Genomic DNA, 16,599 nt, shown 5'->3' with positions numbered 1-16,599 from the left:
GAGTCGGGCTTGTCATCTTCTCCCCCACTTGAATCAACCATATGATCTTTCTTCATGACTGATTTCGACATCCGGCTAAATATTAATATTTTAAAAATTTTATCTTGTCTCCTTGGTACATGAAATACCTTATTATGCCTCACTTGACTTCTGAATCGCCTTTTATCTCACAAATTCTCCTCTAATAAAATTATTATTATTTTATTGTTATTTTCTCACTTGCGAAATATTTTATCCTAAACTACTCCTTTCGTCTTTTATCACTTTTAAACATTTAATTGACCTCAATTTGCATTCGATCAACTTTATTTATCACCATATCAAAGTATGGGGTATTTCATAATAGGTCCTACCTAGCATATTTCAATCACGTTCAAATGAAAATCATTGCCCTTTTAATGCATTTACAAAACATAATAGTTTGTAAACAATATAATCACAAATCAATGTTGTATATATTTTATCATCAAATTCCATGGGTCAATACAAAAGCCATTGGCCTAAACATCACACAAACTTGCAAGGTATGATTTTGAAGTAAAGGGCTAGTCAAAAGTTTGTTTCCTCGTATTTAAAAACATGTAGATATATATATTTATATATATAAAAAAAACGGATTAAAATCTTTATCACAAACACAAATAACCTAAGGCTTTCTACTAACTCATACTGTCTACAATTTCGTCAATTATGAAGTGTAACATATATAATATGTTATAGAAATATAGTTTTAAAATTTAGCACCCACTCACCTCACAATAGTGGGATGCTACTTCGCTATTGTTTTGCTCATGTATTTAGCTATTCTCTCTTCCTTTTCATTTTTTTTCTCCTTCTCCCCTTGCTGCAGATCTTCCTACTAGTCGGCGCTTCTCTTTCTCTTCTGGCATCGTCGTTGCTTTCTCTTTCTTTCTACTTCTTTTTCTTTCTTTTTCCTTCCCTCTCCTTCTTCTCCTCGACGCTGTTGCTCCCTCTCTCCTTCTTTTTCTTTTTCTCTTCTCCTTGAGACGTCGTTCCCCCTCTATTTTCTTATTTCCTTCTCCTTTCTCTCCCTCGGGTCCCCACTATTTTTCTTCTTTTTCTTGACCGGCCCCCCCATCCTTTCTTCTCTCATTCTTGTCTTTTCTCCCTTTTTCCTTCTTCCAATGCCAGCTTAACTTTTCTTCTTTTTTTCTCTCTCTCTCCTTTCTTCTTCTTTCTTTTCTTTTCTCTTTTGTATTTTCCCTGCTCTTTTTTTTTCTCCACATGCCGGCCCCTACCTACTTCTTTAAATGAGAAAGGTGTTACAGGTAGTATTTCAAAAGCGTATTCTTGAAAAGAATTATGTACTATTTTTTCTTTACTCGAATTTTTTTTCATGAGGTTTTTTCTTAATAAGGTTTTAACGAAGTATATTATTAATATAATAGATATTCAAGGAGTGTTATGAATATTTTTGTGAATATCCATTTACTTTTTTTATATATAGATTTGAATGTAAATTAGATTGGATTAACATTAAGACTTAATCCATCTAATCCCTTATATTATTTTTATCTTATAAATTCAATCTAGATATGTGGTTATTAGCGTATTAAAATGTTCTTTCAGTCATATTTCATAACAATTTATAAATAATTAACTTAATTATAAATTGATATATCCTAGATTATAATTTTCATTTTTTAGTTTTTTCAATAAATATTTACAAAGGATAAAAAGTTTTTTATTTGGCATAATATCTAAAATAATCTCTAAATTATTTAAGAAAATTTAATTAAATCTTTATTTTTATTATGTTTAATCAAGTCTTATACTTTTATTTTGAATTAATAAGTTCTCTCGATTACCGTTTGATTAAATATTTTTAATCAAAATACCATTAATTATTTTATGCTATTTAACAATATCAATATGCCGTTATAAATAATAATATAACATGTTGATTTAGTATAATGATATGACCACATTATATTTTTCACTTTTTATATTAATGTCATATGGTATAAAATAATAAGTGATATTTTAATAAATAATAGTTAGTTAACCGTTAATCATAAAACGTTTATATGATTAAAAATAAAAATAATTACAAATAATAAAATAATAATAATTTATGTAAATTTTTTTAAATAATTAATAATATTTTTCAATTTTCAGATATAAAAAGAAAAAAAAGAAAATTCCTTACGAAAAGTCAAAACAAAAATGGCAGACGTTATCTAGTGTGCTCTAATATTGTTCGTATGAATTCTAATCCAAAATTTCTCTGGTACTGGGGAAGAAGCAGCAGTCTAAGTAATAAGAAAAGCAAGAGAGGGGTGGGGCGAGGATGGGTGCCATCAGCGATCCGAACCCGGAGGGTTCAGACGAGCAGCAGAAACGATCGGAGATATACACGTACGAGGCCCCGTGGCACATCTACGCCATGAACTGGAGCGTCCGCCGAGACAAGAAGTACCGCCTCGCCATCGCCAGCCTGCTCGAGCAGTATCCCAACCGACTCGAGATCGTCCAGCTCGACGACTCCAACGGCGAGATCCGCTCCGACCCGAATCTATCTTTCGACCATCCCTATCCCCCCACCAAGACAATCTTCATTCCTGACAAGGAGTGCCAGAAGCCCGACCTTCTCGCCACCTCCTCCGACTTCCTACGCATTTGGCGCATCTCCGACGATCACTCCCGCGTCGAACTCAAGTCTCTCCTTAACGGCAACAAGAACAGCGAGTTCTGCGGTCCGCTCACCTCCTTCGATTGGAACGAGGCGGAGCCCAAGCGTATCGGCACTTCCTCCATCGACACTACCTGCACTATCTGGGACATCGAGCGGGAGACTGTCGACACCCAGCTTATCGCCCATGACAAGGAGGTTTATGATATCGCCTGGGGCGGCGTTGGTGTTTTTGCTTCTGTCTCCGCCGACGGTTCCGTTAGGGTTTTCGACCTGCGCGACAAGGAGCACTCCACCATCATTTATGAGAGCTCGGAGCCCGATACCCCGCTTGTCCGGTTGGGGTGGAATAAGCAGGACCCTAGATTCATGGCCACCATCATAATGGACAGCGCCAAGGTGGTTGTGCTGGATATCCGCTTCCCCACACTGCCAGTAGTTGAGCTTCAGAGGCATCAGGCAAGCGTCAACGCCATCGCCTGGGCTCCTCACAGCTCCTGCCATATTTGCACCGCCGGGGATGATTCCCAGGCCTTGATTTGGGATTTGTCTTCCATGGGTCAGCCTGTGGAGGGCGGGCTTGATCCCATTCTTGCCTACACCGCTGGGGCTGAAATCGAGCAGTTGCAGTGGTCTTCTTCCCAGCCTGATTGGGTTGCCATCGCCTTCTCCACCAAGCTTCAGATTCTCAGGGTATGAATGAATGGGATGGGTGTATTGGGTTGTGTTCATGCTAAATTGCTAATTCATAGTGTACTAATTGTAACTTAGTCTATAGGAATAGCAAGATTGCTGTTGTCGTTTTGTCTGTCTGTAGCCGACTAAAAGTCCAAAACTGTTTCGGTTTTCCTTTTGCGATTTCACCTGTTGCTTTGTTTGTCTTCAGAAACATGCTTGATAGTTGATTGATCCCATCTCCTTGCTCACGATTATACCAATTTCTTTATTCTGCTCTGTTTTTAGTGTTTCCTTTTCCTTTACATCCAAACCTTTCCCTGTTTTGTTGTAGTTGTGAGAGCAAAAGAGCTGCAGACTCATATTTTTAGAACGCTTGGGAAGCGGTGTGATTTATGGACCCTGAAATGAAATACAAGAACCAGAAGACAACTCTTTGCTGTTTGGTTTATGCAACATAACCATTACCGTTCTGTTAAACAAGTCAGTGTGAGTGTGTTTTGAGTCTATTTGCTTGTGTGAAAAGTTTGATTAGTTGCTATCTGTGACAATTGACAATGCAGTAGTTGGAGGCATGAAGATGCGGGTTGGGTACCCCCGGCTGCTTTGAGATGCTTCTTTTAATGATAAACTAGCTTTAGCTGTACAACTGCTATGAGGATGACTAAGTTCTTGATTGATGGTATTGAAAACCAAATCAGTTATAGATTATAGATGGAGGAAGAGCTTTAGAATACAATATAGCAATGTCATTAATGGCCAACTACATGACTAGAAGACACCATTGGTTCATGTGGAGTGAAATCTAATGACAGTATTTCTATAAGGAAGAAACATAGTAAAGGGTGGGCAGTACGAGGATGAGTTGGAGACTGAAAAGAAAGGACTGAGAAAGTATATGCATGGTCATTGGTAGAGCAATATCAGACATCTGCTGTTAGGTCTCTGACCTCTAGCAGTTGTTTTAGTCTTGGTTTAGTTGGATTAAATTAATTGAGAAGTATATTTTGTATCACCATTTTTTGTTAAACACAATGAGAGGGTTTTCAGAGATGTATTGAAAAACTTTTAGTATGTCTATGCTCTGGAGAGTCCATTGTGATCATATCTAAATAGATACATGATAAACTTTTGCTAATTATTATCTTTTACGTTTGGAGCATATGGTTGCTATTAACAGTGTCAATTTCTTATTAATGGTTTGCGGCATCCTTGCTGGGACTTGAGATTGGGAAGTGGACAGAATGTAAGTATGACTAAGTGCATAGTTTCTTTGATTTGCCTGTATGAGTTTATCTCAACCTTGGCCATGCATGGTAAAAATTTGGCTCCAAAGTTTATGAATTTGAACTGGGAAGTTAGATAGGATGCCAGTAATTATCTGCACTTTTTTAATATTTCCCGTTTACTAGGCTAATAGGCTATTAATAACGTTTTCTTAGTCTAATCTAGTTAGTGTGGTCTTACAAGCAGGGGCAAGAAGGAAGTAAGGACCAGAGGTGGCGATGGCCCTCCAAAAGTTATGAAATTCGTACATTTTATCTTGCAAATTAGGCCAAATTCAAAAAGTTATTTATGTTCTCCCCCCCCCTCCTCCACCCAAACCAAAATTGTTAACCTTATAGTATTTAAAATTCTGTGTTTTATATTGGCGGCCCCCCACTTAATTAATCTTGGCTCCACCACTACTTACAGGATTCAACTTGCTCAATTTCAGGCACTGCGAAATAAGTTGCATTCGACAATTGCAGAGAACTTTGATAAACTTGACCTTAAAAATCCTCTTTCTGTTTCTTTTTTCCGGCATTCATCAGTTCCATGCATGTTAATACAGTCAGGGTAGATGAAGCAGGAAATAGTTCATATAAAGATGTTTTAAAGGATGATTAATTAATTCTTAAATGATTTAATTTAGCATCTGTGCTGACTGTGGACATTTTTAATCATCTGATGATTTGTTCTAGCGATAATTCCTTCTTTTGGAACTCGAATGAGGTAAATGCTATTTCAGAAAATTTCTCTCCTAGTCCTAGTCCTTGCATTGCAGTCCCAACAGTTTTGGAACTTTTTGTGCCACTACCGACTTTTAGTAACGAGATGTAACAAGGTGACAGGATGGGTTGGCGGTGGGCTAGGCTGCATTCCTGAGGGTGATCAAATAGTCATTGTGACATTGTTTCATTTGAGTTCTAAGCAGATCATTAGCATTCTCTTAGAAGTATCTAAATGTGAGGCATTATTTGATGTTTCTTCTAAATTGATGAACTAGCCAGTAGTTTGTATTTGTGCATGTAAGCTTCTTCCTTTAGGTATTTTTAGTTTCAATAAACTAATTGGCTCTTATCACTTGATGATCATACTTGCTGTTGGATTTTGTTATTCCAATAAACTTTCTTGGCTAATTTTCTACCCATTATTACACTGCTGTCAATTCCCCGGTATTAATTCAATGTCTCTTCTGATGTATTAATCTAGAATGTTCTAACTCTTTGCACAAGAGATACATGCATTTACCGTTGAGTCAAATGCTTGCTTATTTATAATTAAATGAACACACAATAAGTATATAAACTTGTATATAGGTCTTTGAAATGCCATCCCTAGCATACAAGAGTAATGATGTATACACACAAATTTTATTCATTAAAATTGATAATGTAGTAAGCAATGGAATGCTTGACCATCACCTCAAAGTGAATCTCTCTCCATTACCTTCTTCTTTCAACTTTGGTTGTTTTCCCAAATTTATGCCAAAACAAAGTAGAAGGAAGAGAACGGGCAACCATTAACTTAAGATTTATGACCACAAGTAATCTTTCTTCTTCTTCTTTTGGCAAAAAAATGAATCTTTAAAAAAAGAAAAGGAGTGACAAAAACTCATTTTAAGACTACAAAAAAGTCTAATTTTCCTATTGAATGAAATGATAAACTGACTTTAGTCCGAACCAAAAAAAAAAAAAAAAAAAGAAGAAAGACCCACTTCCCAGTTTCTCCGATGTGTGATAAAACTGCTAGTATCAGTTACATGACACTGCATCCTAGGGTGTTCTCGTCACTAAAATAATCCCCAACCCTTGTTGTAGGTGTGTTGAATAATGGGGGATGGTGATGGAAGTACTCCTGGCTGCAACATGTCTGAGGCAGAGGAGCAGCAGCAGCAGCAAGTGCATATGAAGGCACTCCATAGCATGGTAATGGTATGGTTAACGCATATTGTGTACCATTGCTCCTTACATCACCCATAATTTCTGGCAGTTTGTATCCGATCACTTCTGGATAAGCCGGAAAGGGAAAAGGATTTCCCATCTGAATCAGCTCTGTCTCATCTTTCTTCTTTGAACTTTTCTCAGCACCTTCATCCTTGCTTCCATTGCCACATGATGAGTCTGATGCGGGTTTTGCTTGCTCACGCTGACAATCACTCTTATCGGTTTTCGATTTTTTTTCCTTCTCTTTTGCTACTGCAGGCATTGTTTCTCCTTGGTTTCCCTTTGCTGCACCATTCTGATTCCCATGTCTTCGTACTTCTGCTTGTTTTCCCACTTTGGAAAGCCTTTTCGTCAGAACTTGTGGATCCACATTTCCAAGGACTGTGACCTTCGGCTGCAGCGAATCCACTTCTATCTTTAGAACACCTAACGCATGACGACGACATGCATTAATATAATCAATATCCTCACTGAATTTGGGCAATTAATTTTCATTCAATGCCTTCAAGGTTTACCTTCAATACTTTGCAATGCCTTCTTAACTTTCTTCTTGCAGCCATCGCAACAGTTTACAGACACCGTCAGTTCAATCTTCTGAAATCATTTAGTTGAAGGATTAGCTGACATAAAGATAAAAGCAAAAAAAAAAAAAAAAGGAACAAAACAGAGGTGAAGTAGAAGAGCTGGGAAAGAATTCAGGCACCTCCAACTCTGATTCTTTTGCCATGGTCCAGGACTGGTCAGTCGTCTGAAACAGGCAAAAGGGCTGGATTCTTAGAAGTAGAAAGAAGAGGCAGTGAACAGGAAAGCGAGAGAGACAAGAAACTAAAGAAAAAAATGAAGCAGTTGCTGCAACTAGTGGTAGATTGTTGGGGTTGTATTTATATTCACCAAGAAAACGGTGGAAGCGCCGAAGGAGTGGGTGGGGTGGGACAAGGACTGAAGTGGTGCAGTTTGTTATTAACCTTTGCTTTTCAATAGTATTTATATATATATATTGTTTTCTTTGCTTTGGATGTTCCAACGCAAAAGCACTTTGGGGCAGCTTTCTCTCCAAGCAAATGTTCAGCTTCAACCCTTCTTTCCCAAATGCCTTGTGCCTTTTTTTGCTTTGACGACCCTCCGTCATTCCTTTAATGATTGACAGACCAGTGCCAGCCACAGGTTTTGGTTATGTGATTCCGGGTATAAATTGACCCGGTTCTTGCTCAAATACACAGGGAGAGGAAAAGAGCAGGGGTCAGCAACATCATTTCGAATCCAACAAAGTTTGGATTTTTTGATTCGGTGTTCAATTTGATAAGTTGGGTTATTTTAGTCAATTCGATTTGATTGAATTTTTTTAATCACACAGATTGAATAATCGATCCTGAATTAATTGAAATTTAAAATTATTATATATGTTTTAAGTTTTTAGATTAATCAATGAATATATATTAAGAAAAGAGAAACAAAAACTTGATGAGCAAAACTTGTTTCTCCCATGCCCAGAACCAATCATCCCTTCCGTAAATTATTCCTTATTTTTCTGGTATTCTTTTTACAGCTTTTGAATTCTGATATTTGGGATGAAAGATTTAACAATATGCTTTTCCCTTTCAAAATCAAAGCCAAGAACCCATAGATAACACACAGACAGTACATTAGGACTTTCAAGGCAAATTCCATACAATCCTAATCTTTGCCTCTATGTTTTTAGCAATAGCTTGCTTGCTTCCATAACCATGAGGTTCCCGTCTCAAAGCTTCGCAGAGCCTTTCCTTACTCTCTTTTATTTTCTTTGGGTAAACAATTCTCCAACAACTAGTAATCAAAATCAAGTACTTAAAAAAGTGTTTAAACTTGTATTCACCACGACAATAATTATGGGTTCCAAAAGTAGCATTCCAAGTTGGATACTTGTGTTCAATCTACGTACGGAGCTAGGGTTGCTTTCCTTTTTCCTGTTAGTTTATTCATGTTGATCGGGGGGCTGCTCGGTAATGACAACATGGATCACGTATTGGAGGCTGTATGACTGGTTATGGAATGGGGACCGTTCACGTGGATTTGTCAAATATATAAAATACAATACTCGGCAGGGAAATGGAATAAGATGCAGTGGGACTGGGAGGTTAGTCTCCTTTGAATAAATTATACTAATAAACAATGTGGGACTGTTGATTCCATATGATTAATAAGCACTGAACATGCTCTGCTTCTCATTCTCAATGCCCAGATGGGCTGATTTGCTACCTTTGAATCACATCATTTGACTACAAGTAGTAGTGTATGTTTATACTCTCTGGCCCCTTTAACTTTCTCGATTCGCCTCTCTGGGAAAGCACATACAATTATGTGTCTTTTACACCTCCTTTTATGTATGGATACTCTTGCCTTGTGTTGTTCGTTCGAGTCTAGCTAGGTTTGTCTTCCGAATATTCTGAAGCCTTACAAATGCATGCCATGGTCTGCTCATTGCCCAATGCTTGGACTCTCACAACTTTTAAACCCATACCTCTACAAAATGCTAACTGATCTTTGAGACCCACATCTTTTTTTCTCCATCCCATCCACAAATGATTTCAGGATTGTGGTTTATTGGTCAAAGAAGTTATAGTTTCTCACTTTTTTAAGTTCATAGAGAGAGGGTATCTTGTTTGCTTTGTCATGTATGTCACGAGATTATTATTTTCTTTTCAAAAGGTTAACATATTGTGATGCACATCATTTACATTTATAAATTTTTTAAAAACATTTTATATATTTTTAGTTTGAAAAACACAGTCATCCCTTGACGTTAGCGGAGTTCATCATCATGAGGTGGTTCTGTGTGACGTGACTCTATCCATACCTTAAGAGATACCATACGCGCCTCTCCGACCGAGGTATATATATATATATATATATATATATATCAAGATTCCGTGCCTCTCTAATAGGCTGGTCCACAGAATCCGCCTACTATAGCAAGCTAAACCCACTTTATAATAAAATTTTAACAGCATGACAGGGCTAATATAATACTACCCAGCCTACAAAGGTAAAATAAAACAATTCATACAATTCATAAAACACAGTCCAGCCAGTCATGCCAACACAATAACAATATAACATAAACCATCAATTTCCAATCATAAATTTACAACATACTGGTGGTCTCCAATTACTCTATTTTTAGAAGCATTATTTCGTTTTAAGACAATTTATAAAATCTTTTCATTTAAGCATATTTTGTTTACAAAACATAAAAATTTACCATTTGAACTCATTTTCATAAAATTCACCAAAACCTTATAAAAACATACTTTAGATAATTAAAATGATGGTAAGGTTACTCACTATTTCGAGAGTCGAATTTCTAGAGTACTTTGACTACCAATCCTTGGGTACAATTTTCTTGCCTTTATAGGAAGATTCACCACTTAGACATAGTACAGAATCGAGAAACTTACTACATTGGTACTACATCAAAATTAAACTAATTTAGACTACTAATGCATGATATGAAATGAAAAAATGTTCGAATAGCCGTTTAAATACGATAATCGACCTAATTCATACTATTCTCGGTGTAATTGGCTAAAACCTCCAATTTAACTCCAAATCGATTTTTTTCACTTTCTACACTCCAATTATACTTAAAATACCTCAATGACTGTGAATATGATTCAATTTATCAGTCCGAATTATAAATCGCACATGTCTATACATTAGGTAAAAATTCAGATTTTCATGTCAAAATTTCCCATTAAATTTCTAGCCTCACCAATTATTAAATATCACCAAAATATCATGAAATATCATAAATTTCAGCCTCAATATCCTCTCTAGAAAATTTGGCCAATGATGGGTAATGGGAAAAAATTGAATTTTTCTTGTTGATTTGTTTCTAGACATGATAAACTAACTAAAAACACTAACATAACTTAGAATCAAATCAATCCAACTTCATTCTCTCTTCATACCCATTTGATCAGCCATGAATTCACCATGAAAACTTGAGTTCTAAGCATGAAAAATAAAAAAGAAAGCATGGGTAGTGTAAATCACAAGATAAAATCACAAAATTTTGCCTTTATTAGCTTAATCCCTTGAAATCCCACACTTTTTCTTCAATTTTCCCACCTAGGTTTTGTTCTTTCTTTGTTCTTCTTCACTTCATGCTTTGGCAGGCCATAATGAAGAAAATAGGCTGATTTTTGTTGATTTTAAAGCTAAAATAAATAAATGGATATTAACATGCCATGTGTCACCATTTCATTGGTCCATTTTTATTTCTTAACTATTAAGCTTTCTCTCTCCACCATATAAATTCCTTCAATTATCCATGATAAAATTGGGTAAAATCCATGTGCTGGACAAGTGTCGGGTGTGTAAAATTATAATTTTACCCTTGAAATGGTAAAATTACCATTTTACCGTTATGCTCCGAAAAATACCGGGATTACAATTTTTTTTCACTTTTCAACCTCAAATCATACTCCTATACTCAAATCATACTCTAATAAGTCAAATGGGGCAAAAAAAATCTTTTCTAAAAATTTTCATTTTGTCCCTAAATGGTAATTGACCATTTTGCCCCTAGATAGTGAAAATTCCGGTTTAACTCCAAATTGATCCTCAAATTCCGAATTACCATTTTGAGTCATCCATGGACTGTGAAGCTCTTAATCTCACCTTAAAATTCCTATTTGATCTAGTTCGAGGCTTAAATCAACTTTGTTGTACCTCTAGGTACAATACCTATTTTTGTAAATTTTTCGGGACTCTCCTAGTATGCAATCATGCTATCATCACATGTATGTCATGACAAGCATTTTATAAGGTCAAGCTTTACACACGTCCACATACTTCAGTATCTAATTTTATTTTAGGGTAGTTTGAGAGAGGGACTTTACTAGCACAAGACTTTTGGAAAATAAGATTTCAAAATTTTATCTTTAGGTAAAAAATTGCGTGAATTTAATATAATTATATGTTAATTTGATTTAATTTTTTTGTTCTTTTTCGAATGATTTAATATAATAATCATGTATATAAAATTATTTGATTATGATTATAATTTGTGATATTCTATCTCACCTCAAATATGAATGTGATCGTTAAGATTGATATAAATATATAAATTATTTATTATTAATAACTTAACAATTAGAATTAAAGTTTCTTAAAGTTATGTGATTTAAGTTTGAAAAATTGCTGAATTAATAATGCTTAGACTCGAGTCATTACATAATTGTAATTATAATCCCATAATAAATTTTTAATTTTAACTTCGAGTGGTTTTTGACATTTTAACTTGTGACAAACAACAAATGGCATCAAAAAAATGTCAAACACTCAAGCCCCAAAACACATCAATTTTTCAACCATAATTTTTTCAACTACAATGTCTAACTGGAAAAGGCAATGCCATTAAGCCATAGTTAGTAGCTAGACGCTTCATCAACAAACACAAACAAGCTTGTGAAGCATCCGACTATTTGGTTTATTGATTGATGCATTATCCTCTTATTTAAAAAGTAAGATTCGAATCCCCTCTCTCCCAATTATTTAAAAAAAACATACAAAAAAAACTTGTGAAAGAAAACCTTGAAGAAGAAGTTAATTTGATAAGGGCAATAAAAAGCTTGTTAATTAAGATTCTCCTTTTAATTCATTATTAATAAAATAGTTTAATGGTTTTATGTGGTGTATTTCACATCCATATGCAATTATTCTTTCTTTATATTTTTGTTATTATGATTAAAGTTGGCATCAAATCCTCTCCATTTAGCCCTCAAATAATGCACATTGCCCGGAAAATTCACAGAGGAATTAATTAGGGGACATGTGCCTGCACAAGGCATTGCCCCTTTCCTCATTCAATCGCTTTCATTTTTGGAAAAATTTTCTACAGTTTATCAAATATTCTCGGCCCCTTTTATTTTAGTTTATTTTTTAATATTTTAAAATATTTTTTTTATAATACATGTAAAAGTTCTTGAACTATTTAAAAAATTTAAATAAAATTTTATTTTTTATTACATTTAATTAAAATTTTTTTTATTTGATTCGAATATATCTTTATAACTAATGGTTAACTAATTATTATTAGTTAAAATGTCATTTGTTATTTTATACCATGTGATGTTGATATGACAAATTGATATATCATAATGAGATAATTATGTGACGTTTTCACTTTTCAAGTTAACATTATATAGTTATAAAATAACAAGTGACATTTTGATTAATGATAATTAGTCGACTGTTAATCATAAGAACTTAATTTGGCTTAAAATAAAGTACATGAACTTAATTGAACGTAATAAAAGAGCTTATATGAATTTTCTTGAATAGTTTATAGGTTTTTTTAAAATTATGCTTTTTTCTAAACACCTAATATTTTCATTTTTACATTAAAAATTTATTTTTCATGATTTTTTTACTTTTTCATATTAAAAAGTATTGAACATAATATATTATAATTTTTTTTCAAATTTTAATATAAATTATATTAGGGTTAAATTTTTTGTCTTCATCTTCATGAGATTTAAAGAAGAACAAGAAAAAAAAAAAAGGAAAAAAAAGACTGAAAAGAGTTGCACTTAATTGAAGTTGGTTCGTCCTAAAGAGGAAGTAAAAGTTATTACTATGTTAAAGACCAAGAAAAGGAAGCCAACCTAATCCTTAATAATCTTTGGCTAACATAATTTAATGTCAAGCTTGAATTTTGAGTCCTCTCACTCCTACATGCTTGAATGCATATATACATGTACATACTCATTGATTAAAGTAGAAAAATAATGGCAATGATGAGCTTGTTCCTAACATGCCTGGGGTGCAGTGCACCAAATTTGAAGGGCTATGCCTGCTGAATCCTGTTAGAATTGCCTACTACTAGTTACTCCAGGAGGTGTTCATGAAGAAAATGGAAGGTGGTGAGCTCAGTGGCCAAGGAAAGAAGTTGTGGTTGTGGACAAGGATTGCCTGGGCAGTGACCACTGCCAAAATCTCATAATCGAGCGGAAGGCAGAGCCAAATCAAAAGAGGCCATCCATCCCGATTCAGCCCGCAGGCAGGCTCTGATATATTTTTTTTTGTTTGCCCACTGCTACGTTTTGTGTGATTGCTAGTCCAAGAGTATAATTACAATGATCCAGGCACGAGAGACTAATTGATTTATAGCCACAGGGTGCAATCTGCCATGAAGGCCCACAATACCAAGCCCCAAACAATTTTATTTTGAAAAACAGGTGGAAGAAATTAGGGAGTCGTATGATAGGAAATGGAAAGCTATGCAGGGGATGAATGGAGAGACACAAAGCCCAAAAACTCAAACCACAACCATACATTGAACAAGAGGCTATCCGTAATCTCATCCTCTCGTTTCAGTCATCCACCAATTACACTTCTACTTAATCAAACGAAAAACTCTGCCAGGTTTCTGTCTGTCTGTCTTTGCTACCACTGCTAGCTTTTCTGCTTGAGCAGCTTCCTCCACAACCATAATGGCTTCGGCTACTGTTTCTGTAGCCAAACCAACCCTTCAGGTACTCCATTGCAGCTCGTCTTATTAGTTCTACGTGTTACTCCCTCCCTTTTACTAATCTGTCTTTGCGCTGAAGTGATGCTCAAATCAATGCTTCTTTTCTCTTTTAGGCAAATGGAAAGGGTTTTGGAGAATTCTCAGGCCTGCGCAACTCCTCGTCTAGCCTTCCCTTTCCCAGGAAAACCTCAGATGACTTCCTTTCAGTCGTTGCTTTTCAGACCTCTGCTGTGAGTTTGACGCTCTACTACCAACTTTATCAGTACTCCTCCATCCTAGTCTCCACTGTCATGTTGTTATCTGAATTCTGAAGAGATAAGAATTACTTTATAGCAGACATCAGATTGATGATGCCACATATTTCACATTTGTGTTTACATTATTTATACAATGATGGAAGATGGACTAATTACCTTTGAGGGAGAAGCACTTTCTCCACTATATTTAGCATTTTGTTGTACTCGTACTGATATACAAACGGCAGTCATGATGGTTAAAGAACCGCGAAATCACCATGACACAATACCAAGTTCATGACTGTCCTCCTTGGACTATAATTTACGTCCTCGCCTGACTTGCAAACATCCTTTCTAGTCTGCAACTAGTGGAAGAGCAAAATTTGTTATACAAATTTAAGCCCAAAAGGACATCTTTAGATCATCTCTTGATATATAACACCGTACAGTTTGTGGAAGAACAACTCATTCCTGGTTATGAATTTTATGTGCCTTGCAACTTTGGTTCATGCTATGTATAATATACTTGATCAAATAATATCCTTGGACTTCTAGTAAAAATTACAAATTACAAATGAATTACCCTGTTTTTTCTTTCACTTATATGCGCCTGGACCCATACTCTTGTTTGTAGTTGGGCAGCAACAATGGCGGATACAGGAAAGGGGTGGTCGAGGCAAAGTTAAAGGTCGCGATAAATGGATTTGGTAGGATTGGCAGGAACTTCTTGAGGTGCTGGCATGGCCGTAAGGACTCCCCTCTTGATGTCATTGCCATCAATGACACTGGTGGTGTTAAGCAGGCTTCTCACCTTCTCAAGTATGACTCTACCCTTGGCATCTTTGACGCGGATGTCAAGCCTGCTGGAGATGATGCCATCTCTGTTGATGGCAAGATCATCAAGGTCGTTTCTAACCGCAACCCCGTCAACCTCCCGTGGAAGTAAGAATTTCTGTTTCTTATATTTCTAGTTTCATTTTTAAATGCATCAATGTTTGCACATAAGTAACATTTGCTAACAATTGTTTAGTTTTCATTCAAACTGATAATTAATGTTGATGTAGGGACTTGGGGATAGACTTGGTGATCGAAGGAACTGGTGTGTTCGTCGACAGCGATGGTGCAGGTAAGCACATACAGGCAGGAGCCAAGAAAGTGCTCATCACTGCCCCTGGAAAGGGTGACATCCCGACCTATGTTGTTGGAGTGAATGCTGACAGCTACAACCCAGATGAGCCCATTATCAGCAATGCTTCTTGCACCACCAACTGCCTAGCTCCCTTCGTCAAGGTTCTGGACCAGAAGTTTGGTAATTCCTTTAACTATGTTGTCCCCGTGCCTACAAATTTCTCTAAATTTGCCTTGGTTTTTTCCAATAATTTACTTAACTCTTTTAAGCATGATGTCCATACATACATATGATTTAAATTGGTTTGAATTAAATGCTATGAATGACAATTGACAAGTAACATTTTTTAACTAGTTATAATAAACCTGGTCTCCAGCCTAAATTTTGTACTTGTGAAGAGGCAGAAATTCACTGTGATCATGTTGATCAATGCAATTAACAATGCAGGTATCATCAAGGGTACTATGACTACAACTCACTCATACACTGGTGACCAGAGGCTACTGGATGCTAGCCACCGTGACCTCAGGCGTGCTCGGGCTGCGGCTCTGAACATTGTTCCTACCTCGACTGGTGCAGCAAAGGCTGTGGCTCTTGTACTCCCTACTCTCAAAGGCAAACTCAATGGCATTGCTTTGCGTGTACCAACACCAAATGTCTCAGTTGTCGACCTAGTCGTCCAGGTGTCAAAGAAGACCTTCGCTGAAGAGGTGAACGCTGCTTTCAGAGACAGTGCCGAGAAAGAGCTGAACGGCATCCTTTCTGTATGTGATGAACCCCTTGTTTCAGTCGACTTCAGGTGCTCTGATGTGTCCTCAACCGTTGATGCATCACTCACCATGGTCATGGGGGATGACATGGTTAAGGTGATTGCTTGGTACGACAATGAGTGGGGTTACTCTCAAAGGGTTGTGGATTTGGCTGACATTGTTGCCAACAACTGGAAGTGATGATTCATTGGAAATACTTATCTGCTCTCTGTGATGGTTGATTTTTGCTCACCTCATTTTCTTTTTGGCCTTTAGAACTTCTCCTTTTGTCAAAAATGTATAACTGTGATGTGGACTATATTCTCTCTCGCATGTTTATGCAATAAAATTCTTACTTTCACATTTGAGGCCTTTTCCTTGCATTGTCATTCCAAATTCATTGTATTTGCTTTTCTTTATGGTTCATTATTGTCA

At 36.1% G+C, this 16,599-nt stretch overlaps 2 protein-coding genes across 4 annotated transcripts; both read left to right on the top strand.

Annotated features, from left to right (window-relative positions):
* On the top strand, window positions 2,178–7,338 carry LOC18601184 (WD repeat-containing protein LWD1). 3 transcript variants are annotated; one of them, XR_001927550.1, is made up of 3 exons: window positions 2,178–3,346; window positions 6,412–6,519; window positions 6,796–7,338. XR_001927550.1 is itself a non-coding variant. In XM_018119642.1 (2 exons), exons 1-2 carry the CDS (start codon window positions 2,312–2,314, stop codon window positions 6,418–6,420), a joined length of 1,044 nt encoding a protein of 347 aa, XP_017975131.1. In that variant the 5' UTR covers window positions 2,178–2,311; the 3' UTR covers window positions 6,421–7,338. The 3 variants fall into 3 exon arrangements, 2 of the variants coding, with proteins under 2 accessions (XP_017975131.1, XP_007032098.1); XM_018119642.1 differs by having other exon boundaries at window positions 6,412–7,338; XM_007032036.2 differs by lacking the exons at window positions 6,412–6,519; window positions 6,796–7,338 and adding an exon at window positions 3,663–4,479.
* Window positions 13,753–16,532, top strand: LOC18601182 (glyceraldehyde-3-phosphate dehydrogenase A, chloroplastic). The gene is made up of 5 exons (XM_007032033.2): window positions 13,753–14,054; window positions 14,164–14,280; window positions 14,921–15,228; window positions 15,351–15,595; window positions 15,863–16,532. Exons 1-5 carry the CDS (start codon window positions 14,013–14,015, stop codon window positions 16,363–16,365), a joined length of 1,215 nt encoding a protein of 404 aa, XP_007032095.1. The 5' UTR covers window positions 13,753–14,012; the 3' UTR covers window positions 16,366–16,532.

The sequence above is a fragment of the Theobroma cacao genome, chromosome 4, assembly GCF_000208745.1.
Source record: "Theobroma cacao cultivar B97-61/B2 chromosome 4, Criollo_cocoa_genome_V2, whole genome shotgun sequence".
NCBI lineage: Eukaryota > Viridiplantae > Streptophyta > Magnoliopsida > Malvales > Malvaceae > Theobroma > Theobroma cacao.
The sequence above is the reverse complement of the archived record's forward strand: the minus strand, read 5'-3'. Positions and strand labels throughout refer to the sequence as shown.

Excerpts from the sequence above, each read along its gene's own strand:
- LOC18601182 (XM_007032033.2), top strand. The coding sequence starts at position 14,013 with ATGGCTTCGGCTACTGTTTCTGTAGCCAAACCAACCCTTCAG. Across the intron at positions 15,229-15,350 it reads CCCGTCAACCTCCCGTGGAA|GGACTTGGGGATAGACTTGG; the intron begins GTAAGAATTTCT and ends ATGTTGATGTAG. Across the intron at positions 15,596-15,862 it reads GGTTCTGGACCAGAAGTTTG|GTATCATCAAGGGTACTATG; the intron begins GTAATTCCTTTA and ends TTAACAATGCAG.
- LOC18601184 (XM_018119642.1), top strand. The coding sequence starts at position 2,312 with ATGGGTGCCATCAGCGATCCGAACCCGGAGGGTTCAGACGAGCAGCAG.